Source organism: Sapajus apella, unplaced genomic scaffold (assembly GCF_009761245.1).
Source record: "Sapajus apella isolate SASKATOON/1434 unplaced genomic scaffold, GSC_monkey_1.0 scaffold47, whole genome shotgun sequence".
In the NCBI taxonomy this organism is placed as follows: domain Eukaryota; kingdom Metazoa; phylum Chordata; class Mammalia; order Primates; family Cebidae; genus Sapajus; species Sapajus apella.
In genome coordinates, this window is record NW_022436987.1 from 4,383,123 (window position 1) to 4,410,683 (window position 27,561).

The 27,561-nt window shown below is 44.0% G+C and overlaps 2 protein-coding genes and 1 long non-coding RNA gene across 8 annotated transcripts in view; all 3 read right to left on the reverse strand.

Annotated features, from left to right (window-relative positions):
• Positions 1-662: 662 nt before the first annotated feature.
• Positions 663-16,676, reverse strand: NRIP3 (nuclear receptor interacting protein 3). The gene is made up of 7 exons (XM_032240704.1): positions 16,306-16,676; positions 6,018-6,179; positions 5,128-5,210; positions 3,289-3,428; positions 2,271-2,323; positions 2,063-2,157; positions 663-1,751 (listed from the first exon to the last, which is right to left on the reverse strand). The coding sequence occupies exons 1-7, from the start codon at positions 16,477-16,479 to the stop codon at positions 1,736-1,738; spliced, it is 723 nt and encodes a 240-aa protein (XP_032096595.1). The 5' UTR covers positions 16,480-16,676; the 3' UTR covers positions 663-1,735.
• LOC116525109 lies at positions 15,005-16,275 on the reverse strand. The gene is made up of 2 exons (XR_004257580.1): positions 15,877-16,275; positions 15,005-15,806 (listed from the first exon to the last, which is right to left on the reverse strand). It is a non-coding gene; the product is annotated as an uncharacterized LOC116525109 (long non-coding RNA).
• A 585-nt stretch (positions 16,677-17,261) lies between the features above and the next one.
• Positions 17,262-27,561, reverse strand: part of SCUBE2 (signal peptide, CUB domain and EGF like domain containing 2) — an 85,377-nt gene continuing 75,077 nt past the window's right edge. For 2 of the 6 annotated variants that reach the window (XM_032240696.1, XM_032240699.1), the window contains exons 22-23: positions 19,827-19,952; positions 17,264-17,517 (exon numbers count right to left, since the gene is read on the reverse strand). In XM_032240696.1, the coding sequence (XP_032096587.1) occupies positions 17,485-17,517; positions 19,827-19,952 (159 nt within the window). In that variant the 3' untranslated portion in view covers positions 17,264-17,484. Of the gene's footprint in view, positions 17,518-19,826; positions 19,953-27,561 lie in introns of all 6 variants that reach the window. The other 4 variants (XM_032240701.1, XM_032240700.1, XM_032240698.1 and 1 more) reach the window with 3 other exon arrangements.

The window sequence follows — 27,561 nt, forward strand, 5'->3', positions numbered from 1 at the left end:
TCTCAATCAGGATCACAGGTGATCCACCCACCTCGGCCTCCCAAAGTGCAGGGATTACAGGTATGAGCCACCACACCTGGCCCCAAGTTCCTAGTCTTTAGGGAGGTTCTGTGAGGCCCAAATCATTCAGAGTTCCAAAGGGATGTTTGGTAGGGGCAATTGCTGAACACCAGACAAGTTAGTTGGTGGTACTTGGGAAAGTTCAAAGTGGGATCCACTAAACAAACACTCTGAGAACTACTGCTATGACACAGGGTAGACTTGGGAGTATCTTAAAGGGATGCCCACAGATAGTTATTTTTCTGACTTGTCCAAGTACTTCTATGACCAAACTGAAGGGGAGATTTCATTACAGATACCTGTGTGCCTAATGTGACACCCCAACCAAAAACTTCAAAAAAACCCTATATTCTCCTCAACCTTTGAGAAGGGTCAGGAAATACTGGGCAGTTATAAAAAGTTGTCCTTAACACTGCTGGCTGCTGCTCTGCCTCTTTCCTTTACCAGGACAGAACTGAAGATCTCAATTCCCTGCCTGAAAGTTTCATTCCCTACCTCCCAGAAAGATTTATCTAGGTAGGCCTCTCCACCAATTTATTCTACTTAGTCTACTCCCTTCTATTCTGGTTTTGCTCTCTCTCTCTTTTTTTAAATCTCCTTTCTCTACTCCTGGTTTCCAGCTACTTAAGTCCTTGGCAGAAACATAACAGGATGGGCAGGAATGCTGACCGGATCTTGGGAGTAATCAACATCTGACAATGACATTCTGATTTACTTAAGCCTTCAATTCCATTTCAGAGAGGGATTAATATTCCTCTATCTGTGGTCCCTCCTTTCCTTCAAGAGGTCCCCAGTGGGAAACCATTTCATTCATCTTTGTACTCTCAGTTTTTAGGCACCAAGATGAGGGCCTCAATGTGACAGTTTGGGACAAGGAACTTTTAGTGGGCTTGGCACACAGGAGGGAGTGCTACCCAAATCATCCTAGCATCCATCTCCAGAGCATATTCCTCCCCTGTTCTGCCCCCCACCCCACTTTTTTTTAAACACTTTTACCTCTTTGCCCTCCTGTTAAAGCTTGAACACAAACGAGGCAGCATGGGAATCTTGGCTTGGAAATCAGGTCTGTGTTCTAGGTCCCTTCAGTCACTGATCTAATATATGAACTTAGACAATTCACTTGCCTTGCTGGACCTTTAAATAAAAGAGTTAAACTATAATAGATAATCTCCCTGGGCTCTTTCACATAATCCATACTTGAGAAATCAATGAATGAATTTGAAGAAACTCTAATTCCAAGACATAGGTATCCTGGCACCTATTTGAAACAGCTGAAAAGAGGTTAGAGTCAGGTTCCTGTTTATTATACATTTAGCTATAGGAAAAGAAGCAAATATACCTATGGAGATACAGAACCTGGCAGCCTCTATACTTGACTAATGAAAGCAAATTCCTGGAAAAAGCAGAGAAATAGGCCACAAGTGAGACTGGCAGTGTCAACAAAGGTCCTTAAATTAAGTGATCAAGGAGTAAAAAACAATGGCTATAACCAGATAAGATCTCTAAGCGTAGACTATAGTCTAGACAGGTCTGAATGGGAAGGAGCCCCTGGAGCTTCTATTAGATGGAAGGACTTGGTCCACAACAATTTGCTACTGCATTTGGTTCAAACTCAGTTTTCTCAATCTGTCAACTCAGTGTGTATGCACATGTGCAGACATGCTGCAGGCTGTAGTTATGCTTCTGAAGTGCTGAAATGAGAAATAAGTATCAGAAGAAATAATGTCAAATTCAAAAAAGTTAAGTTGAAGACAAGCAAAATTTTAGTTTAAAAGCTACTCATTTCCCTACCACTCTGTGTGGCATCACCATTGCTCATTCTGATATGTGCGCTACAGAGTTTTGTGGGATGGTGAACTTTGAGTGTGGGGAAGGGTGGATTTGTAGTATGATTGAAAGCCAAAGACAGGATACAACCCCATATCCTGTCTGAGAACCACTACCACCCACCCGAGCTCATGACAAATGGATGTGACTTGATGTGACCCATTTGGGTACTCACTTGTCTTCATTCAAAGAGACTGTCTCCACAAAAGGGATTTCTTCCTTGTCTGTCTTCCCCATGATCAGCCGGTGCTTATCCAAGTTTATGATACACTGAAAACAGGAGAATCATTGGTACCTTGCCAGTGATACCACTATGAGTTCCCGTGTAAGAGGATACCTGCCTCAGAGAGGAAGTATCAAGGGGTAAGTGGAGTCAATCTTACCTTCAGAGATCGGAGAGTCTGCAGACCAAGGGACAAGTTTTTCTCATTGTCATCTAATAAGAACAAAAAGATGATTAAGATTTAGCCATTTCCATGCTTGCTTAGAAGTCAGCCTAATCACTATTAAGTTCCATCCATCCATCCAATAACATCCAATAAACATATATTGAGCATCTGTTGTATTAAGTAATAGTCCTAGATCATTAAAGTTACAAGGCAACAGAGCCAAGATTCAAACCCAGGTCTTTTTTACTCTAAAGGACAAAGGCCTTTAGACAAAAACCAAAAACTTGGAGTAGCCAAGAATAAAATATATGAGAAGTGTAGAAGGTGGTAGGAAATTATCAAGGGATTTATGGCAAAGGAGTAAGTAAGTTGCCCTCCATCTCTAAATAGTTCATGGAAAGCTCTCAGGGGACATTTTCACCTGCACATAAAAATGTATTTTCTTGCTTTTTTTTTTTTTTTTTTTTTTTTTTGAGACAGAGTTTTGCTGTCTTTTTGCTCAGGCTGGAGTGCAATGGTGCGATCTTGGCTCACCGCAACCTCCGCCTCCCAGGTTTAAGTGAATCTCCTGCTTCAGCCTCCAGAGTAGCTGGAATTACAGGCATGTGCCACCACACCCGGCTAATTTTGTATTTTTAGTAGAGACAGGGTTTCTCCATATTGGTCAGGCTGGTCTCAAACTCCCAACCTCAGGTGATCCACCTGCCTTGGCCTCCCAAAGTGCTAGGATTACACACTTGAGCCACTGCACCCGGCCTCTTGCTCCTTGAATTTTTTTTAATCTGACCTCCACATTGGTTTTACTGATTCATTCTCAACATGTCTTGAATGTAGCTCAGGACCCATCTAGTACTTTGGAGAGCAAAAATTGGGACAAGGTTTATACTACAAGAAAATGGGAACCGTTTTGAAAGAGTCAATATTTACAGGAATGAGATCTCATGAGGTTTTGTTGGGGGTAGGGAGAGGGTTTATGTTAGGGTCCGTAGGTCCAGCACTCAATTCTGCTTACCGACCACAGCTGCTGGGCAGTCCAGACGGAGGGAGCCCAGTGTGATCACTAGGTGCTCAATCTGGCCCACAACTTTGAGATGCCGGGGTAGAGAAAGCTTTTCTCCTTCATGCTTGTGGGATTTGACATGTTCCTTGAGTCTGCACCAAAGAGGAAGATACGAAAATCCCCTTGACAGAGATTCCTGTAGAATCTGGCAATGCCTACCTTCTGACCTACAATTGGAATTCTCCAGGGATCTCCTGGGACTAATTTACCGAAAAGTGCTAGCCATCCTGCATTTGTACTTTCAGCACTTCGTCCTAAACATGCCAGGGGGATAATAAAAACACTAATGTCTCATCTCCTGTTCTCAAAAACTTTGCATCACTTATGTGTACTGGTGAAGAGAGGGGAACTAACACATTCAGAGAATCCTATTCTGTACCCTAATGCCCCCACCATTGTGTGAGGCAAATGAGTTAACATGTCCTTTTACCCATCTGTGAGTAACAGATACCAGAGAAGTTAGATTCATGCTAATTTTAGAAGGTCTTTGTTCAATGTCTAATTTTCTCTTTGTCCATTCTATTTCATTCTGTTTCATCAGTCTGTCTTAGACTATAATGTTTGTGGGGGCAAGTACTTATTTGGTAAGTGCATTGATATTTGTATCAGCAAGGAATATTATGGAGAGAGTCCTTGTTAATTTAACTTGTCTGTACAGGGTAGGAAGGAAAGAAACAGTACCAAGGTTTCACATCGTTAACGTAAGCTGATTGGAATAGCAAGCACCCGAGCTATTATGGGTTGGTGGATAAATACTTAATTATGGACTTTCTGTGCCAATACTTCTGCTTTCCTCTATTTCTTCTCTTTTGGTGTTATGGTCCATCCAAAAGAAAAATAATTGCAGTTTTACAGATGGTTATTAATTCCTCTGGAATCATGGCAGTCTGCTGCCTAATTATGCACCAGGACATTATTAGTCTTTCTGGAACCAACATGTTGCACTATACTTCATCTCTTCACCACATAAAAAAGCTCAAGGCTGGGCACAGTGGCTCATGCCTGTAATCCTAGCACTTTGAAAGGCTGAAGCAGGCAGATTGCTTGAGCCCAGGAGTTCAAGACCATCCTGGGCAACATGACAAAATCCCTCTCTACAAAAAAAATACAAAAAATTAGCCAGGCATGGTGGTACACACCTGTAGTCCCAGTTATTCAGGAGGCTGAGGCAGGAGGATTGCTTGAGCTCAGGAGGCGGAGGTTGCAGTGAACCGAGACTGCACTCCAGCCTGGGCAACAGAGTGAGACTCCGCCTCAGGAAACAAACAAACAAAAAGTAACTACTGGCTAATCATCTTTATGATGGCCCAGGCCCAGCAGCAACTGCAGTCCTATTCTCAGTTCTGATGCATGTTTCTTGCGGACAGGCAGTGCCTCCTCCAGAAAGACTCTGAGTAAGCTAAGGCCAACCACATCCCTACTTTTATGCAACTGGATGGAGTACACCAACAGGACGGCTCCTTTTAATTTGCTGTCTAGTGGATCAGGGCAAGGCACACAATGAGCCAGAGGTCTCAGGCTCTCTCATTCAAGTTCAGAGGTATCTTTGCTCAAAACTTAATAGGTGGGAGTTAACAGAACGCCGAAGGTTTCCCTGCTCACTGATTTCTCCCACTTGCCTGATAACCCACCACTCCTCCCCTCTACTAAGGACTCTGGTTCCAACTGAGATCTGAGCTCTGCATACTTTTCTTCAAGCTGCTGTGAAGACCCTCACCATCTCTAACCATAAAATAGAGTCAAAGAAGTACATTCACATGTAAGTTCCACGCAGCACAAGTGGCTACTTACCCCAATCTATCCACACAGGCTGAAGAGATGAGATTATATAGACAGCCTGTGTCAACCAAGGCTTTCACATCCTTTCCAGCACACTGTGGGGAGGAAATGTACTGTTTAGGAAGAGCCAGAGAAACGAAAGGGAAGGGAGATGCAGACAGCAAGCAGCAGATGTCATATGAAAGGCAGGGTTGGAGAGCATCCTCCCCATTATGGGTTGTAGTGTCTCATCTTTACCCACTGCTAAGTCTGCCTTTGACTGGCTCTTGTTCCTGCTGAATCCAGGGCTGACAGAAGATCCCAAAAAACTCTAGGTGTTTCATGCTATATATCGAATATCTCTTAATCTCTCTCTCTTTTTTTTAATCACATACCCATTTGTAAATCTGCTAAAAGCTTTGTTCCTTCTTCCCATAAAGACGCAGGTGCATATAAAAGTTGCATACACTTCCAGTGTTGCATGGAGTACCCCTTTTAAAACTCATTTATGAATTAAATGAGACTCATACTCTTTTTTTTTTTTTTTTTTTTTTTTGAGACGGAGTTTCACTATTGTTACTCAGGCTGGAGTGCAATGGCGTAGTCTCCGCTCACTGCAACCTCCGCCTCCTGGGTTCAAGCAATTCTCCTGCCTCAGCCTCCTGAGTAGCTGGGACTATAGGTGCGTGCCACCATGCCCAGCTAATTTTTTTTGTATTTTTAGTAGAGACGGGTTTTCACCATGTTGACCAGGATGGTCTCGATCTCTTGACCTTTTGATCCACCTGCCTCAGCCTCCCAAAGTGCTGGGATTATAGGTGTGAGCCACAGCACCCGGCTGAGACTCATTTTAAAGTCAGGAGGAGAGGGCCCCACATCATACTTTCCAGAAAACCCTGGAAACGCTGTTCTCAGAACATTACCTGGCAAGAAACCAAAATCATGTCATCCTCCTCAGACTTCTTTAGCCCCTCAGACTTAGCCTGATTGAGTTTGTTCGTCTTAGAGGCCCAAGGGACACGGCCGCTTCGGAGCTTAGACAGGTTGGTTTCCATGAGGCGCCTCTGCAGAATATTATGAGGTTGCTTGAGGAATAGAAAGCAGAGAATTCTTAGTGACAGGCCACATCCCTCTTTTCCATTGTCCCTCAAAAACCATGAAAGTAATGAAGGAGCCTCCCATAACTGAGCTCTACCTTTGCTTCTTATTATACTTCCTTCAAGTGAGGACTTCACTGGTATTGTCAGAGCAGGTACCATAAACCAATTGCAGGAGGCCACCCTGAATGAATGAAAATGCAAGACAGGACACTGGGAAATGTAGACAGGGCTGATAAGTATTTTAGGCCTTAAGAGAACTGAGGGCCCTAGTGACTTGGACTAACCTAGCTCTGCTGCCTTTCTTCCCCTTACAAGAGCATTTCAAGGGAAAAGAGGTCTTAGTCTAGAATAAGTGATCTCTGTATCTTCCCACGTGACAGTAAATTAGTGCCTTATAGAAAGGGCAGCTCATTTTCATAGGCTGAAGAAACTTAGCTAGCACAGGTATTCAGAAGCTCTGCCTACTTCTATGTCAAGTCTCACTATCTTACAGTCTTATCTTTCAGATGCAGCCTGCAGATGCCCTAGTGGTTGGTTCTCCTGTGGGCTGATTCACCCATGGGTGGATAGGGTGAAAAGACAGGAATTCATACTGGCTGAGCAAGCCTCTCAGCAGACACACTTTGGAACCTGACAGAACACACAGGAATCATCGTTGCTGGCATCCCCTGGACCTCAAAACACTGGTTTCTCCTGCCCTATCTTGTCATACATTTCCCTTCAATTGCCCAAAAAGTAGGGGTATGAAAGGGGAAGACACTGACCAAGAAGCCAGGGACTTAATTAGACCTTATATGTATGCCAGGATACCTAATGTTAAGAAGCAGAATGAGAAGTGTGAGTTTCAGTCTGCACTTTGATAGAGCTTAGGAGAGTTCCTAGGGAAGATATAGTCATGCTCTACTGTTCCTATTCAAAATGGCTCCAGAAAGTTTAAGATATCTCTTGAAATCCTATGACTGGAGAAATTTATATACACAAACATTTATGCCCTGGTTACAACAGCATTTAAAATTCCTCAAAGGAGAGTGTTTCACCCCAAGTTTCTATCTAACATGTACCAGATGACACTCTGATTCTACAGGGAGGGAAGTCACTTTTAGAAGCCCAGAGCCCAGAACCTTTCAAGGGGGAGGGGGTAGCACTGAAGGTCTTCAGTATCTGCCACCTTATAGATTCCAAAGGAAGAATGCAGTCACAGCCATGACTCATTGTAACCCTAGCGAGATGAAGAAATGGATTCCCAAAATACACTGATTCTTGGCAAAGCGCATTCTAAATTGGTATCTTTGGGAAAAGTGGAGGGAGAGGCACTTATAAAGAAAATGAGAGCTTCTTAGCTTGACAAGGAGCTAGAGGAAGTGCTAGCTCTCAGATTTTGTGATGCAACACTGGGAGAATGCTTTGCTTCTCAAAAGAAACAAAAATGCTTCATTCTAATCTGTCTCACCAATAAGACTGGATTCTTGGCTCAAGCCGTACTAAAGCAGGTGTTTGTTTCTGTTACATTCATGCTTACCAGAACCAACTCAGATAAAACTGGACTTGTGGAAGTGAAGATTGGAAGTAGTTTTGAAGACCATCTAAACAAAGCCCTCTTACCTAAAGTTTGGGGATGTCTTCCTACATTGGTCTTGCTAAACACTTTATCTGGTTCTTAATCTTGCAAAGGAGCTTAACCATTAGTGGACAGAAGAGACAAATGAGGGAAGTTCTAAAATCATTCTGTTTGAAGTCTTCCCTCTTCCATATTTTCCTTACTTTCTACTGGATTCTTCTTCCACAAGGTATAAAACATACTAAAAGTTTGTAAATATTGGGAAAAAAACTCCTCTGCAAAACATCAGCTCCTGCTTCCTTGACTCTACAGCCTCCTTTAATCACCCTCCTTATCTGGAATGGTCTTTTTTAAAAAAGCCTAAACCATGACATCTATTTCCTGATATCCCATATTTTCTTCACTGACATCACTTTTGATCCCAATAAGGATTTCTGATTTCCAAATCCAGTAGACATTTTCAGCTTTAATTTTACTAGACTTTTCTAGTGCATTTGGCCCTGCTGACTATACCTTTACTTGTTCTTTAGTAACCAAAAAAGGTTCAAACATATGCTCAATGTAAAATATTTAAGTATCACTGATATATATAAGATAAAAAAAAAAAAAAAAAAAAGGCCAAGCACGGTGGCTCACACCTGTAATCCCAGCACTTTGGAAGGCTGAGGCGGGAGGATCTCTTGAGGTCAAGTGATCAAGACCAGCCAGGCCAACATGGTGAAACCCCATCTCTACTAAAAAACATACAAAAATTGGCTGGGCATGGTGGTGTGTGCCTTTAATCCCAGCTACTGGGGAGACTGAGGCAGGAGAACTGCTTGAACCTGGAAGGCAGATTTTGCAGTGAGCCTAGATCGCATCATTGCTCTCCAGCCTGGGGAACAGAGCAAGACTCTGTTCCAATGCCTTTGCACTGGCTGTCCCCTATGCCTGAAATGTTCTTCCCACAACATTTCTAATAGTTAGGTCCCTCTTATCTTCCAGGTATCTGTTCAAATGTTACTTCCTCAGAGATACCTTATCTGACCATACAACTTAAAGTAGGTAGGTCACCTCTTTAGTTACCACCATATCTATTTCTTTCATAGTAATTATAAATACAAAAGTATTTTACTTATTTACTTGTTTACTATTTCACCCCTGCCCTACTCGCATGTTAAATGCACAAGGGGAAGGACCTTGATTGTCTTGATCTCAGCTATATCCTCAGCTCTTGACATAGTACTGAAAGAAATCTCTACCCTTTCTTTCTTCAAAAAGGCTTTTTATTTCCCACCTGAGATGGAGTCTAGCTCTGTCTCCCAGGCTGGGATACAGTGGTACAATTCTGGCTCACTGAAATCTCTGCCTCTCGGGTTCAAGCAATTCTCTTGCTTCAGCCTCCCAAGTAGCTGGGACTACAGGTACACACCACCACACCTGGCTAATTTTTGTATTTTTAGTAGAGATGTTGGTCAGGGTGGTCTCAAACTCCTGACCTGAGGTGATCCACCCGCCTCGGCCTCCCAAAGTGCTGGGATTACAGGTGTGAGCCACTGCGCCCAGCCAAAAAGTCTTTCTTGATTAGTATCATTGAATTCTTTCTTTCAGAATCCCTTCAACACTTAAATATTAAATAGTTTGTACTACTTGTATCCCTACTCTATGACTGTTTTATAACTGTGCTTAAGTGATTCTCATTTGTTTATTGACATATTGGCTTTCCAAGGGCTGTCCAGACTATCTTTCAAGACACACAGCACTGGCCAGGTACACTGGCTCATGCCTGTAATCCCAGCACTTTGGGAGTCTGAGGCAGGACTGCTTGAGGCCAGGAGTTTGAGGCAACCTGGCAACACAGTGAAATTGTGTCTCTACAAAAAAAAAATTTTTTAATTACAATTTTTTAAAACTTAAAAATTAGCTGGGCATGATGACACATCCTGTAGACCCAGCTACTCAGGAGCTGAGGTGGGAGGATCACTTGAACCGAGTTCAAGTCTTCAGTGAGCTATGATCACACCACTGTACTTCGGCCTGGGTGACAGAGTTAGATCCTGTCTCAAAAGAATAAAAAAGAATACACAATACTAATTTGCTAGATTGGTGCTGCAGGTACCCTGGTGGCCATTTAGACATAATTTTTAAGTTATCTTTCTTACATGGATTCTGCTTTATGCTAAACCTTAACAAGGCAGCTACTAACTTAAACGGTCCTTGCTTCTCTACTCTTCCTGAAATGTGGCTGCTAGAGGCATCTAAACTCTAACCAGGCAAGTTCAAATGTTCTGCCTCCATCACCATCAAGAGTTTCTAAAGGAAATGAACACTATGGGAAGTGCTGTATTATGAGTGAAAATAGCTCAGTCTGGCACCCACGCTACTTAACCATCTCTTCTAACCAAACTATAGAGTCTGAAGAAAAGAGAGGTGAGAGGAATCAGACTATAGTGCAGGATACCATAGAATCATAATTTGAGCAAGAGCTTTAATGCCACTTTCTCAATCCCTTTACCCAAGCTACCCAGACAGAAAGAAATTAATGGATTTCTGTGGTCCACAGAATGAGCCAGACTAGAAAACGGGAAATGACAAGGGTCTGCTTTCTTTGTAGCATTTATTCCCAAGAGAGAAATCCAAGGTCACTAGCTAGCAATAGAAATACAACTAGAGCTTAGTTAGAACTAGGATACCACTCACTTTTTCTTTTTCCCCTAAAAGGGCCTGAAATAATCCTACTCCATTTTAGTCCTCATACACAGTCTATAGATAAATATAGACTCCTGAGTCAAGCCCAGTATACATGTCTCTATCTCTGACCTTGAAAATCCAAAAGGTTACCAATATCTGTGCCTCCTCTTTGCTTACTAGGTGAAAATATGTAACATGTGACCCATTCTACCCCACAGAAACACAGATTGTTTTTTGGTTTGCAGTTGCTCAAAAACATAAGGCAGACTGTTACACTGCCTCAGGCCTTCCATGTTCTATTTCTTTGCCTTTGCTCATGACCCAACAACCTACTCCTCATTGTTATCTGTTTTGTGAATTAGTCTGAGATGGTAGTTTCTCAACTGCTCATGAAGGCTGCATTTAGAAAGGATTCACAAATGGGCAAGGATAGACCAGATAACCTGTTAAATTCTTTTTACTCTGAGGTCCTAAAAAGCATACTCCAGAGGCAGCCTTCTCTCCATACCACCTCGCAGTCAGCTGGCTTAAAAGGAATGGTAAAGCTGTAACTAGATGCTGGTCTCCATCCTTATCATCACATCAGGCTAGAGTAATCACTCCTTCCACTGGACTCCTCTAGCACATTTGACTATTACATCTTGGCAACTAGCATAGGCTTTCTGGTGGTGTTACTTATCTTCTAGAATTGTCTATTCAGCATATATATTTAAGTAACTAATTGGGACCCTAAACTTGTTCAAAAATCAAACTTGAGCTGGGCGTGGTGGCTCACGCCTGTAATCCCAGCACTTTGGGAGGCCAAGGCGGGTGGATCACGAGGTCAAGAGAGCGAGACCATCCTGGTCAACATGGTGAAACCCCGTCTCAACTAAAAATACAACAAATTAGCTGGGCATGGTGGTGTGTGCCTGTAATCCCAGCTACTCAGGAGGCTGAGGCAGGAGAATTGCCTGAACCCAGGAGGCGGATGTTGCAGTAAGTCGAGATTGCGCCATTGCACTCCAGCCTGGGTGACAAGAGCGAAGCTCCATCTCAAAAAAGAAAAAAAAAAAAAAAAAAAAAAAAAATCAAACTCTTGACTCTTATTCTCTATCCTCAACCTGCTGCCCCCCAAGTCTTATCCATTTCAGTAAGTGATAACTCTATTCTTCCAATGGCTAGGTTAAAAACCTCATGAACTTCTTTGATTACTCTTTCACTCTTAATCCAAACCATCGATTACGTTTGTCAGCTTTGCCTTCAACATGTACTCAGAACCTGATCCCTTCTTGTCTCCTTCATAGCTTATCACTCTGCTCTGAGGTACCATCATCTCTCACTTGGATTACTGTCGAATAGCTTCCTAATCAGTCTTCCTGCTTCATCTACTCTTGCCCTTCTATATTGTACCCCACATAGTAGCCTGAGTAGTCTTTTTATAAAATAAGTTATATCATGTCACCCCTCTGCTCAAAATATTCCACTGGTTTCCAGTCCCAGGTTAAAACCCAAATGTGTAGGTATGAGCTGAGAAGAGCAGGAAATAAATAAAACCCAAATGCCTGCACAATGGCCTCCCACTACATCTCTGATATGATCTTCTATCACCCTCCTCCTTGCTCATTTTGCTCTAGCTACAGTGGTCCTCTTACAGTTCTTCAGCTATATCAAGCACAGTGATGCCTCAGTCCTTTGCACTTGCTGTTCCTTCTTCCCTGAGACACTTTGTTCCTTAATTTCCTTCAGTATTTCTTCAAATGCAATCTTATCAGATAGGCCTTCCGAGACAACCCTGTACAAATTAGCAAGGCTCCACCCCACCCCAGCTACTGCCTTCCCTATTCCCCTTACCCTGATTTATTTTCTCCATAGAAAATATTTATTATTATTACCTGATATATACTTACTTAATTTTACTTTCTGCCTCCTCCTTCCACAAGAATCCAAGTTCCATCAAGGCAGGAACTCTGTTTTGGTTTACTATTATATCTCCAAAGCCGAAATTATTGCATGATATGTGTAATAGGTACTCAATAAATATTTGTGTAATAAATTAACTGATCTGTCCTGGTCTGTCCCCTAACCTCCTTAAAATGAGAAACTTTTCTATCTTCCTATTTGTGTCCTAGCCTCTAGACTGTGTCATGAACACAGCAAGTATTCAAATAATGTTTGTTGTTACTAGGATGCAATCACGACTCTGCAAATTTTCAGTTTGTGCCAGATCTTGGTGTTATACTGGTATTTCATGCTCCTCTTCTAAGCTTCCGAAATTCTCTAGCCCATGACATGTGGTGCGCTATGGATGGTTAATCTATAGGGCACACCACACAGGCCTGCTCTAATAGAGATTCTGTTCAGGTATTTTATGGTAAGTTTGCTTCACTGTGTTCTACCATCTTTCCCCCAGTCTCAATCCTAATTCTAGTCAGTTTTGAAAAAGCATTTAGCTATAACCAGAAGCAATCATATGCAGGAAAGAAAAACTCTCTATTACCAGACAAGTAAGAATATGGTCTAATGCATAGAGGTAAGTAATAATATCATTTAGGAAAGACAGCATATTATCATATAACATGAGTGTTTTTAAACATTAAAAAGCCTTTAGCACAATGAGAAAAACTTTTGTGAACCTGGTAGCTAAAACAAGATAAGTTATAATAGGCAAAATTCCAAGAATGGAGATGTGAAAAAAAAATCAGGGCTGAGTGTGGTAGCTCATGTTTGTAATCCCAGAAGTTTGGGAGGCTAAGGTGGGCAGATCTCTTGAGCCCAGGAGTTCAAGACCAGCCTGGGCAACATAGCAAAATCCCATCTCTACAAAAAATACAAAAGATAGCCTGGTGTTGTGGCATATGCCTATAATCCTAGCTACTCAGGAGACTGAGGTGGTAGGATCTCTTGAACATGGGAGGTTGAGGCTGCAGTGAGCTGTAACTGCAGCTGCATTCCAGCCTGGGCAATAGAGTGATACCTTGTCTCTTAAAAAAAAAATCAAATATAATATTACTCATATCTCTGGTTTTAGTTCTTAATCTAATATAGAATCAACAATACAAGATAAAAGGATAAAAGGAAAAGAGCCAGACAAAAATATAATTTCCACAGAGGACTTTGTATCAACAAATTCCATACACACAGGAATAGGCAAAGGCACTTTCCTGGGGCCAAGAGAACATGACCCCCTTTGATTGCCTATGGCTGCCTTCTGCCAATCCTAAAAGGGCTGGCAAGCTGGTATCAAGCAGTGAACATTACAGAAACAGCATAGTAAGAGGTAGATAATTCAGAAATCCCAGCAGCATAATTCAAATATAGGTTACTAGTATGAGGAAAAACAACCTAACCATCTTTACAAACCCAACAGTCAGTTACAACTAATTTTTCCTCTCTCTCCCTTATCTCCCTCTGGTGCTATCTAATTCCTTTTCTTGGATCCCTTATGTCAAGATTATACTATAAACTACTTCAACTAAGAACTATTCAATTAATTTTCCCATCCTCCAAATTTCCCTTGCAGTGAGAGAAAATGGAGTCAACACTGGTCTATCCCAGATGTATTTATAAAGTAAAACTATAAGAATGTACTTCTTAGAAAATGAGTTCTTGAAGTTAAATATTAAAAAAAGAAAAAAAGAAAAATAAATGTACTTCTAAGATCACTTCTAAGATTGTACTGAGGCTTCAACAACAGGTCAGGCAGTTTAAGCATGCTGCCTCACTCCAGCGCTTGCAGCTCTCCTAGCCCTACCTCAGTCTGCCTTGGTTTCTGTAACCTGGCTGTTCTATGCAATCACTTGCACATCATAGGTGTGAAAACAGTGAGAGGGAAATCAACTCCACGACGATGGGGTACAGAAAGCGTGACGCATGATTCAGCGCTTCACAGTCAACTGGCGTGTGTGTGTGTGTGTGTGTGTGTGTGTGTGTGTGTGTCATGCTCATGGCAATATCCTACTTCTTGAGGCTCCTTCCTTTTTGCAGCCTACTGCCTGTACTCTATGCTATCAGCCCTTCATGACTCGACTGAGACAGACTGGAGTCAGAAAAGTGGATGGAATTCTTACGCAGCACGAAGTAGTATAAGAAATCCTAGGCAGAAGGAAGCTCAGGTAGTTCTCAGAACCAGAAAACGCCTTGACAACCCGGGACAACCCAATTCCAGCATTAAAACAACTCCGTATTTTAATTCTTCTCTTAATTTAATACTTCCTTCTTTATTGACTTTATTGATTGTTGAGCATTCTAGGAACTAGGATAGGATTACTGGGCCTGAAGGAAAGAATACTTCTTGAACCTGTTAAATGAATCTAGCTTGCTTTAAAGTGAAGGAAGGGAGAAAGAGAGTTATCTCTTTCGCAGGAGCACATTTCAATCACTCATCACTCTGGGTTAGCATAAATCAGATAAACTATCCTTTGGCTTGTGCAAAACACACACACACACACACACACACACACACACACACAACTTTTAAAAAGCAGAGCAAGATAACTGAAGTAGACAAACCCTGCAGAGAAGTAACTAATGGCGGCAGGGAAGAGAAATATGATATTGGTACCTGTGTGTCATTAGAGCTGTTAAATTAAAAAAAAAAAAAAAAATGGATGCAGAAGCTCTGCCCTCCTGGCGCCAGAAAAGGCAATTTCGTGAACTAGGGCCAACAACCACATCCAAAATTAAACATTTCAAAAGCTTAACATAAAAAAAAAAAAACTAGGAAAATTAGGCAGAGCACCTATTTCATTTGTTAAAGACATTAATTAGTGTTTTATACATTACCACACAAATGCATAAAGTGACTGTGAAATTCAAGAAAACAATGAAACTACAAGAAAACTCCAGATAAAACTATAAAGCTAAACATAAACTTGGCCCAGGACCACAACAGTGGCTGAGGGATGATAAGATACAGTCCTTTATATCGGTAACCCTTAGCCATCCATCCCATTCTATAGAAAGAAGACAGTACCGTCTTTGACCCCTGTCCTGGGCTGCTTCTACTTAATGCCAAGAACAGCCGTACTACAGGGAAAAAACAAAAACAAAAAAAACAAAACACTGCACCCACCCCAGCTCCAAATGCACACATTAGCTGATAGGTGAGATGGAGCAGCCTGGCTTCCTCCCTCTACCCACTCCTTGGGGGTGGGGCTGGAAGAGATGAGAACGATGAAGAGATGTCGGGGGTTCAGGAAACCGTGTTCACATTCGACCCCTTTTCTCTCTCCCCACTCAGGATGGAAGATCAAAGGAAGATAGGACCAAAACTAGAGAAGTAGATTTTGCCTAGGGGGACAATGGACTCAACAAAGTCCTCTGGATCTGGCAACTGTCAAAAAAAAAAAAAAAAAAAAACCCTTTCCGCTTCTGTCTCTCCTCACACAGCCATCAGGAATCACCTCTGTCACTTACAGCCATACCACCCTGAATGCACCTGATCTTGTCTGATCTCAGAAGCTAAGGAATCACCTCTGTCTTGGTCATAGGACCAGCCACCTAGCATGCGAGGCACAAGTCCCATGAACAAAATTCGGTAATAAGAATAAGGAGAGAGAAAGAAAACCCGAGGGCAGGAGGGACGGGCAGAAGGGCAGGAGAGCAGGGTAGGACAGGGTATCTTCCTTCTACTGGAGAGGAGAGAGACACCCAGGGAGAAGGCACAGCCGAGGGGAGCGCTAGAAAAGCCACAACGGAATCTCCACCGAGACCGCAGCAGGGGTGCTGGAAGGGGAGGAATCCGAGACCCAGCGAGAGCCAACCAGGGACAGCGGCGGGCCGGGCCGTGACTCAGTGAAAGCCGCAGCGGCAGGGCCTCAGGAGACCGCGGGCGCGAAGCCGCCAGGGCCAGGGCCGGGGCCGGGGCCGGGGCCGGGGCGAGAGCGGCGGCGGGGAGCTCACCGTGTCTTTGGACGAGCCCAGCTTCTTCAGGCCGTCCAGGGGCAGCAGGTCGGCGGAGTCCTTGTGAATGAACTGCACAGCCTGCTTCATCCGGCGCTGCTGTCGCAGCGACGCCGCCTCCCGCATGTCGGTCTCCTTGCGGCCTCCCTCGGTGAGGAGCCCTGAGTAAAACATCGCTGAGGCGCCTGCGGCCCGGCGGCCGGGTCGCCCGAGGTTCCCCGGCAGCCTCAGCCTCGAGCTCCTCCAGCGCCGCAAGGGCCGCGCGCCGCGCCTTTTATAGCCGAGCGTGACGTCGCGGGGAGCAGCCAGTGCGCTCGCGGGGGGCGGGGCCGGCACAGCGTCCACGCCCCCCGCGGCTCCCGGACGTCCAGAGTCCACTGCACAGATTGGCGCTTCCCAGCCCGCGGCAAAGTGAGCGAGGAGGGGGCGGGGTTGGCAGGACCGACCTGGAGGGCCGAGAATCCAACGCGGCCGCTTCGCCCAACCGCTCCCTCCTGCATAGAGGCCCGCATCCCCTGGACGGGCGTGGGCTCTGGGGCCGGATGCCCTGGCAGCCCCGGCCACCTCCGCCGCTGGCCGCGGGTCCCTGCTCACCTGTCCACGCTGTGGCAGACCCGGGGATCACCAACAGCCGGGCCATGCCTCGATTCCCGCCGCCCGCGCCGCTGCTCGGCTTTTCAGAAACGCACCTCCACGCCGCCAGACAGGGCTCCAGCGCCCACCGCCTGGGCCCAGAGGACTGGCGACTCCCTCCGAAGTTGGGAGAGCTCGGGATTTCTCCAACTTCAAGTCGGTCCCCACCCACCGCGTCACGTGACTGGGGAGGGGGCAGCCGCTGCGGGCGTGTGGAGGAGACTTTCGGGACCTCCTACCCCGGACACCCTCGGCCTCTAGCCCGGCACCTGGCCCGCGTTCCCGAGCCGGGGGAGCAGGTGCGGTTCCCTACACCTGCTCTCCGAACGGAAAAAGCACCTGTCTTTTTCAACAAGTGCTAGGGCTTACCGTCTGAAGGAGCTTTCACCATCTCTCCAGCGTCCTTAGTAGGAGCAATTGGAACCCGTTTTTCATCCTGAACAATCCATACTTTTAAGGCATTCTAATCGGGCCTTCAGGCATCCTGGATTCTGGTCTTGACGTTGTGATTTAATACAAACCACGTTTCCACTCTGAAAACCACAACTACCCTCTCCACCCCATCACACAGGAGCAGACCTGGATAAGAAATATGTGCACTCTGCAAAGAACCATTGAGAAAAGTAACAATATCGATGCTTACTGAGCCTTCACTATGTGCCAGGTACTGGAATAAACACTTAAAATGCAGTGTCTCATTGAATCCTGGCAACAGCTTGTAAGATAGTATTCTCATTACCCCCATTTTACAGACAAATTCCTGATACCTTCTGCCTGGCCTCCTGAATGCTCCCTGGTTCCATTCCAATCCGTTGTTCACTGTGCTGCCGGAGGAATTTTCTCAAACGACAACTGTGATCGTCTCACTTCCCTGCTAAGAGCACCTCAAAATGCTTCCTATTGCTCTTAGGAGAAACCCACATTCTTGCACGGTCTGCCTAGACCCTGTGTATCCACTCTGTACTTCAGCCTCAGGCCTTCCAGTTTCTTTCAGTCACCGTTGCCAAATGGCCTGCCTTTGACTGTCCTGTTCCTTCTGCGTGTAGTGCCCCCTCCTACCCTCTTCAGGAAACTCCTATGCTTCGTCCAGACCTCAGCTCCCTTATCGTTTCTTTAGGAAAGCTTTCTCTGACCTTCCAGAGAGGGAGAAGTCTCTCTAATGATATATTATGTCTCATGGATTTCACTTTCTGTGGGGGTGGAGATAGGGAGGTACTGGTCGGTTGATTAATATTTGTCTCCCCCACTGATTGGAACCTCCAGGAAGGTGACTGAATCAATTATTTTGCTTAGCATTGATGCCCTAATATGCAGAGGGCTCTCCATAAATACTAGTAAAAGGATGGCAAAAGGTTAAGGTCATACCAAAGAAATCAAGTGGTAGAGCTGGCATCTACCCCCAGAACCTGTGCTGGGCTTCCTAGACCTGGAGAGACTGGGTTTGACCTCATGAAGTTTCTTTTCCTCTGTTCTGCCTTCAACACTTGCCCCGGTTTCAGAGAACACAGACTGTGGGAAAACAAATCCAGAAGGTTGCTCACTTGGCTTCAAGGAAGCCCCAGGGCTGGATTCCTTCCTGTGTGCCCACCCCCTTCTCTCCCCTACACACAGAAGACAGGGTCTCTAGGAGGCAGGTGGGATTGCTGCTCACCTTCCAGTCCCCTGGCACACTTCCAGCGGTGAACAACAGTGGCTGCCCTGGCCCCTTCTGTTCTGTCACCTGGATCCCTGCCTGATCACTCCTCCAGGTGCGAGTCACCCAGGGAACAGTGAAAGACAGCTTTGCTTTGTCTATCTAGGACAGGTGCCTCTGAGCTTGGTAAAGCATCAGGACAGGTCCAACAGTGAGGGCCCCTAGGGAAGGAAGCCAGGCAGGTAGACACTCTTGGGGGGGAGTTGGAATCCTCACTTTCCAGGCTGCTCAGTTCAGTCCTGCAGCCTTTTTGGCTGAGGATGTCCTGACAAAAGAAAGGGACTCTTTTCACAGCCGGATCCTCCTGGGAACACCAGGAAGCTGAATCTCTCTAGTTCAACTGGAATTTAGCCATATCAAGTGTTGCTGAAAAATAAATGGGGCCTGGCTGGAACTGGGAATCTTTTTGTGAATTCAGAGCTCTTTGCTGTAGTGGGATTTGTGTTCTGCACTTTGGTCTGCGGCTGCAGTACCTATTGCTCCCCTCATCTGTCTGAGACCTTCCTTGGACAGACTGATACCATCACTGCCCTCAAGCATGGTTCAGTGTAGTGAGGCCAGCTCCTCCCTTCCCCCACATACTATGAGTATCCACAGACCACAGACTGCTTAATTTAAGAAGAGTTATCTCTGAGTGGTTTATCCTGTTTGCCCAAATGACTTTGAGTAGGTCACTTCCTACCTCTAAGTCTCAGTTTCCATATCTGTAAAATGGATGTAGTGAGATTGCATATACAATTGTGCTTGTAAACTCTCTAGGGCCGCACCAACAGAAAAGGTTATTATTCTCCACATAGCCAACCAACCTCCCCTGCCTCACTGACCCATCTTGGAGGAAGTAACATACAACACAGTTATTAAAAACACAGGTGTTGGAGTCTAATACTCTAGTTTTGAATCCCTGCTGCTTACTAGCTATGTGACTGGTTACTTCACCATTGTGAGCCTTCAGTTCTTCATCTAGAAAATTGTGCCAATATCTCTACTTCTCAGGGCTGCTGTGAGAAATAAAAAGATAGACAGTAGAATACATTGGCCACGTAGCATAGGCTCAGCAGAAGGTAGCAACCATCATTACCTGGAACAACTTCAGGAAAAACTGTAGGTTGCAGGATGCTCAGATTGGGGCTGGACTCTCCTTTCTCCAGGCTTCCCTACAGAGTTTCAGACACAAAGCCAGACCTGAGAATCTTACCTTATCCCTAGAGTGGAGGCCTCTTGATACAGGGGCTGGCCAGCTCTCTTCCTCTCCAGTGTCTCCAGATTCTGGATTTTCCATGTCCAATGGCTCTATCCTAAAGTTCTCTGCATCCTCCCTTGGCTGTTAGAGAAAGTGTGTAATTGAAAATCATACTAGGAAATCCAGTGCTGTTTCAGTTAGAATGTTATTCATGTTATTCTTCTTATAAGTGACAGAAGCCTAGCTGAAAATTCCTTATGTGAAAATGCAAATTTTTCATCCCCTTAATTAAAAAGTACAGGGGCTTCAGGCATGGCTGGATCCAAAGGCTCAAATGGCATTATCACTGTGTTTCAGCTCTGCTTTCCTCTGAGCTGAAGCCCCTGCAGGCAGACCCTTCCTGTCTGATGTCTATTTGCAGCTCTAGGCTTACAACCTATTCTCCCAGCAACCCTCTTTTGGGTCTTCAGCTAACAGAGAGGACACTAAGAATGAGAAACAGGATGAGTACTGAGGCTGAGAGGCCTGAAAAGCAGAGGAGCAGAGCAGAGGATAAAGGGGAGACTGCCAAGAAATTTTCTTCCCCATTCCCTTCCTACCCATGCATATTGCCCTTGGCCATACCCTGAAGTTAGAATGGCCACTCCTAGGTACCACCCCATCCTTATAGCTGTAGGATCCCTTTCCTCCTCAGATGTCCTTACCCTACCCCACTTCCTTTGGCAGGAAGATTCTTCAAAAAGCTATCCAGATGTGTGCCAGGATCTCTGGCTACATGGTACCCCTGACTTGGCACCCAGCCCTTAAGACTGTGGCTGCTTTGGCAGGTTAAAGCAAAGATAAGAGATATTTCTGTCCTGTTCCTTCAGAGTGAGTGCCAGCATCACCACGGCCTCAAGAAACAGGGCTGATGGCAGCCCTGCTGGTGTTTTCCAAAGTTGTCTGGGTCTTTTGGATCCATTCCAGTCAGCAGTGATTTGGTTTCATATCCTGGGATGAGAACAGGCTTTGACCTCAAATTAGACAGCAAAACAGGAGAAACAATGGAAAGAAAAAAGAAACTCAGTATCTGAAAGAAGTGTGTCTGGTGGAAGTTGGGAAGTGGGGAGTCTAGGCTTGGCTTTGAATCTGGTTTCACCCCTTGCTTGCTGTGGGACCTTGGCCAAATTACGGAAACTCTCTGAGCCTGTTTACCCATCTTGCAGGGCTCTTTCATCTGAGTGAAATAACACATAAAGCCTGACACAAAGTAGGCTCTCAATAAATATGTCCTGTTTCTCTTTCGTTCCCCTTTCCAACATAGGTAGAGAACCCAGAAAAAGAGTGGCTCTTCTAAGCCCAGTGGGAAATTCTTCATATGAAAACAAGAACTCTGAAGATGGCAAGTCTCTCAGAATACAGCAAAGCATAGGCCTAACCCACCTGCTCCATATCTCTTAATGTCAGCCTCAGCCAGAGGGGACAATGCCTGCAGAATGGCTCACACTGATAAGTAGCCTCTGTCTACCTCAGGAGCACCAAGGGCTCTACCTCTTTCCCCCTAGGTAACTAAGCATGTTGCTTAGATGTGATGGTGTGCATGCTGGGCAGGCCACAGGACCTGGGGGCCAATGGCAGCAGAGCAGTGAAGTGCCCTGTGGAACATGTGTAGACTCCCAGGTATGCAAACATGTGCACACGTTCACCCACATAGTGTTTACAATGACCAGTTTTCGCACTGCTCTACACTGCCCGAAGAGAAAAGTCATTCATGATTATTTAAAAACTTTTAATTTGGAAAAAAATGGAAACTTACAAAAAGTTGTGAAAATAAAAATAATAGAAAGAACACCTGTATATCCTTTTCACAGATTACCCTTTAATAACATTTTACTCCATTTGTTTTTGGGGTGCTTATTGGCCATTTGTTTGTCTTCTTTGGAAACATGTCTATTCAAACCTCTTGTCCGTTTTTAACTGAGTTATCTGTCTTCTTATTATTGAATTGTGAGATTTCTTTATATATTCTAGCTACAAATCTCTTGTCAGATATGATTTGCACAATTTTTCTCCCATTTTATGAGTTGCCTTTTCGCTTTCTTGATGGCTTCCTTTGACTCATAAAAGTGTTAAATTTTATTTGCTTCCCTGCAACACACACAGACACACTTTTTTCTGGACCATTTTAGGATAGATTACATATACATTATGACCCTTTACCACTAATACTTCATCGTATATTTCCTAAAAATAGGGATTTTTCTGTTATGTAACCACAATACAGATAGAAGCTTGATAAATTTGCATTGATACAGTACTTTTATCTAAGCTACTATTCATGTTCTAATTTTGTCAGTTGACCATTTGTAACACATTCCTCCATTACAGGATCCAGGCTAGGAGCAGGTATTCTATTTGGTTGTCATGTCTCTTTAGCCTTCTTTAATCTGGAACATTTCCACAGCTTTCCTTGTCCTTAATGACACTGACATTTTTGACATTCAAAATGTCAAAATTCAAAAATATCAGTGTCATTAAAAAGGGTTAACTGGTTAACACAAAAACCAGTTAACCCTTTTTAGTAACTGGTTTTTGTGTGTGATATAATTCACATACCATACAATTTACCCATTTCATACCATTTTACTTAATGTGTACAATTCAATTGTTTTAAATATATTCAGAGAGCTGTACAACCGTCACCACAATGACTTCTAGAACATTTCATCATCCCAAGAGAAACTTGGTGTCCATTAATCACTCCCAATTGCCTACAAAATTCTCCAGCCCTAGACAGTTAACTTGTAATCCACTTTCTGTCTCTATGAATTTGCCTATTCTGGACAATTCACGTAACTGTAATCATACAATGCAGGGTCTTTTGTGACTGGCTTCTTTCACTTAGCACAATGTTTTCAAGTTCATCCCTACTGTAGCATGTATCAGTACTTAACTATGGCCAAATAATATTCCATTGTATAGATATACCATATTTTGTCTAGCTATATGTTAGTTGATAGATATGTGAGCTGTTTCCACTTTTAAGCTATAATGACTAATGTTGCTATGAAATCTCATGTAGAAATCTTTTTGTGCCCTTTTATTCATCTCCTGGAGTAGAATTGCTGGGTCATGTGGTAGCCTATGTGACCTTTGAGTAATTAACAGACTGCTCTCCAAAGCAGCTGTACCATTCTGCATCTTCACCAGCAGTGTGAGGGTTCCAATTTCTTCACATCCTCATCAATACTTGTTACCATCTGTCTTTTTTATTATAGCCATCCTAGTGAGGTCGAGATGGTATCTGATTGTGGTTCTGATTTATGTTTCCCTGATGACTAATGATATTGAGCATATTTTCAGGTGCTTATTGGCCATTTGTCTTCTTTGAAAACATGTTTATTAAAATCCTTTGTCCATTTTTAGTTGAGTGATTTGTCTTATATTGACTTGTAAGAACCCTTTATATATTATAGGCATTAATCTCTTGTCAGTTACATGATTGCAAACATTTTCTACCATTCCATGGGCTGCCTTTTCACTTTATTAATAGTGTCTTTTGAAGCACACAAGTTTTAAAATTTCATTGATGTGCAAGTTATTTGTTTTTCAACTTCCCTCCCTTTTTTAAAATAGAGCATTCTTCATTTTGTGTTTGTCTGCATTTTTCTTGTACTGAGATTGAGGTGATGCATTTTTGGCCTGAGTACAGTATAGGTGATGGTATGTTCTTCTCAGGATATCACATCTGCAGGCACATGATATCCATCTGTCCTTTATTGGACATGCTAATTTTGATCCTCTGGTCAAGGTATTGCCTGATTTCTCCACTGTATAATTACTGGCTTTTTTCCTCTCTCATTCATGATATATAAAAAGATGAAATTCACTATTCTCAATCTGTCTACACTCCATTGCACTTTGAGTTCTATGCTCTCCCTGGCACGTGCTACACACTGGTCAGACCCACCTTGGCCAGGCCTGTGTCCTCATGTCTCAAAAAGGGGCTTTGTTCCACTGACAACAGGTTTCATGCATATTATTCACACCCTGCTACAGTGAGTGTCTTCATTGACCTTGCTTGCCTAGAGACCTGAGCACTGCCTTCTTGGACTTAAAAGGTGGATGTCGCCATGCTGGAAACATCAAATAGAAATAGGCAGTTCTGGAAAACATGATTCTAGGCTCAGCAAGGAGATGTACTGTGATCCTCACACACCAGGGGCTGAGGAGTGGAACTCAGAAAAAGATGAAGGATTGAGAGGCCACCCTGTGTCTGTGCATTTGTGTCTGTGCTGTCCTTGACCTAAGACAAGCTCAGGAGATTGAAAGAATTCACTTCACATTCCAAGCTCAGTAGGATAGGGGTGTTTGGAAGGCGTTGTGTGAGAACCCAAATCAGGCATCATGGCCTTTCATTCCTACTTCAAGCTTTACCTCTTCTGTTGCTAGGACACACTCTACTAGAAAACCTGTGACTAAAGAACTTTCCATTTCAGTGAAATGGGGAAAACCAGCAGAGAATGAACCCCATTAAAGAACATATCTTGGGTTTAACTTCTAAAGTCTCAAGAAGTGAAAGGTAATGATGAGGAAAAGAATGACAGTTAACATTTCTTGGGTCCTTACTATGTGCTAGGCAATGTTTTAAGAGTTTTCCAGGTATTAACTCATTTAATTCTCAAAACAGCTCTATTTGGTAGGCAGTATCATTATCTTTATTTACCATATGAAGAAACTAAGGCATAGAGAAGTTAAATAACTTCTACAAGGTCACATAGCTAATAAGTGGCAGAAATGGGATACCCATCCAGATATTGTAAAGGACATAATGGGAGTCTTAGAGAATATGAGCATTGTGAATCATAAATCTTAGGGAAGGCACCTGTCAGTGTGATAAATGTAGAGAATGCATTTTCAGAGAAGTACATTAGGAATACTGGTGGGGACGGGGGGGATACTGGGTGAATGATGCTGCTTGAGTCATCCCACTTCCTCATGGGTAGCCTTAGTGATTGTTTATCAAGCCTTTTTTTTTTTTTTTTGAGACAGCATCTCACTCTGTTGCCCAGGCTAGAATGCAGTGGCACGATCTCAGCTCAATGGAACCTCTGCTTCCCAGGCTCAAGTGATTCTCCTGCCTCAGCCTCCTAAGTAGCTTGGATTACAGGTGTGTGCCACTACCACCCAGCTAATTTTTGTATTTCTAGTAGAGACAGGGTTTCACCACATTGGCCAGGCTAGTCTTGAATTCCTGACGTCAAATGAGCCACCCACCTCGGCCTCCCAAAGTGCTGGGATTACTGATGTGAGCTACCACCCCGGCCCTATCAAGCCTTCTATACTTGGCACCTGCATTACTCAAAACTCCAGTTTAGGTACCTGATGTGGCTGCTAAAAACTGCCTTCTTCAAGCTAAGTCCCCTGGAAGTAACATTGGGGTTCCAATATGCTGTACTGTCCACAGTTTTATATGATCAGGCATCCCACACACAGCTGCATTGACAGTATGTGCTCATGACCAATTTGTGGTCACACACGATAGGTTACCCACAAGGCTGCAGAGGGCTGCACATAGCAGGCTTGGCCAAGGTTCACCACAAGCTCACACTCCGTACCTCCGTGCTCTTCTGCTGTGCATGCTGCTTCAGACACTACTGGGCTCTGTCTTCTCTGGGGCATTGGTTCCAGTTCCTGCTCAGCAGCTATTAATTTTTTTCAACTACCACACATGTAATAAGGCAAAGCCAGCACCAAAGCTCAAATTTGAGTTAGGCTTGTATTTCTACTTTTTGTATTTTGTAGAAAAAAGACAGAAAACTTCAAACTATGGCCCAAAATTATCCTTCAGCCCCAGGACAGCACGTAGCATCAGAGAACAATCCAAGTCAGGCGAGTGTGGTATGGAGCTCCTGGAACTACCAAGTGGTAAAACATGTGAGATTATAATTGACGGGTAGATTTTTTATCATTCCTTCAACTCCTTTTCCCTTCTGAGTCAGAACTATATATCCAGCCTACCCTGGTGCCTAGACCATAACAATGAATGAATGAATATGAAGTGTGTGTATATGAGATTCAGACCGTTTTGTTGATAGTTTGAAATGACCTAGATCAATGACTTTGGACTTGGTCACTAGTTTTTCTCTGCCAGGCAGAGAAAAGGAAGAGCTCTAAACAGATAAACTTCGAGGGCTGTGTCAAACAACATGCAATCAATCAGTTGTGAAACCACAGCCCTAGTCCCCAGGGCCCCTTGGGTAAGATCTTGTCATGAATTATGGGCATGTAAAGTCTCAGGCAGTGGGATGGGACACAGAAACACAGGTTGACTCCATGTTGCAACCACTAGGTGGCACCTGTCCGAGGAACTGCCAAATGGCTTGTTCACAACTTGGAGCACTGGTCAGCTTGGCTTGACATGAAATGCCATGATCTTGCTGGGCGGATAAAGGAGCTTGCCAGGGCCAGTGCTGCCAGGCTTGGTTGGAGGAGCCAGTGCTGTAGGAGGGGCCTGGATTCATGACTCTAATGATGAGCTCATCCTATCTAAGACAGCTCCCTCCCATCACCTCTTCATTCTCAGTCCTTTTGCCATTCCTTATTTATAACACTCATCACTACTTGACTTTACAGTATATGTTCATTTGTTTATTGTCTGCCTCCCCAGACCGGAACCTAAATTCCACAAGGGCAGAGACCTTCTTTTGTTCCCTGCAGTATCCCTAGCTCCTACAATGTCTAGCACTTAATAGGCCCTCCATAAGTATATATTGCATAAATGAATGAATGAGCAAATACATAATAAGAAATCATTAGTAACTAAGGTCTGTAGTTGCATCCCCTTTATGAGATACTCTGAAAACCAAGCACTACTGAGTTACTGTCATTGTTTGCAGCAGGTAGGTTTAATTTGTATCCCTTTATTCAACTAAGGCAAACTGCCTATATTACAGTGGTTTCATTTTCTGAATCTATTATGATGCTATTATGTTCTCTGGAAAGTGTTCCCTGCTGAGTACTGATATATCTGTGGCTGTAACACTGATGTGGATCACAGGAGCAGCCTTGCTGGGTTAACAAGCCCCTGAGGATGGTCTCCTGGAGGCTGATCGAGACTGCCTGAAGGGAGAAGGAGGCAGGTTGCTACAAATATTAGGACACCCCTGAGCTGGGCTCACAAGGCCCTGGAGTGGAAGATGGTCACAGAAATGAAGCCTTACCAAAGTCTCTAAGTTTCTGTGGATGGGCCCCTACTGGGCCATTCCTAGGACCTTAAATTGCAGGCACCTGATGGCTTGCCTGCAAGAGAGCCACATGTAACAAGCGTCCCTCAACTTGATGAGGAACTGCTTTACTCCAGGCTGAGCTAGTCCATTTGCCTCCCAAATGCTGGCTAGAAGTAGTGTAGACTTAGGTAAGGTTCTCAAGACCTATCCTGCTGTGTGAAAAGAAACAGAGATGCTGACAGTAAGAGGCAGTTCTTCAGGGCTGTGAAGATTACAGCTGGGCCTGGAATGACCCTGGGTTTTCCAGCACATGGGCCCACCAGCTGTGGTGGTCTGCTGCAGGCAACAGCCCCAGTGGATCTTCCTGCAAAGATTTCTGGGAAGATAAGCAAGTCCTTACACTGTGCTGTGTGCAGCACTGACTTTCCCAAGTTGCCACATGACATTTTAATATCACCTGCAAACCTAAATCCAGTGAGTGCCTACAGACAACACACTTAACAGCTCAGGGAATGATTCAGAGGAAGCAATTTTCCAAAGTG

What these genes read in the sequence shown, in the direction of transcription:
- NRIP3 (XM_032240704.1), bottom strand. Translation starts at nt 16,479, where the DNA reads ATGTTTTACTCAGGGCTCCTCACCGAGGGAGGCCGCAAGGAGACCGAC. An exon ending in GCCTGTGTGGATAGATTGGG is followed by an intron (nt 3,429 to 5,127) that starts GTAAGTAGCCAC and finishes TCTTTGGTGCAG; the next exon opens with ACTCAAGGAACATGTCAAAT. An exon ending in AGACTCTCCGATCTCTGAAG is followed by an intron (nt 2,158 to 2,270) that starts GTAAGATTGACT and finishes TCCTGTTTTCAG; the next exon opens with TGTATCATAAACTTGGATAA.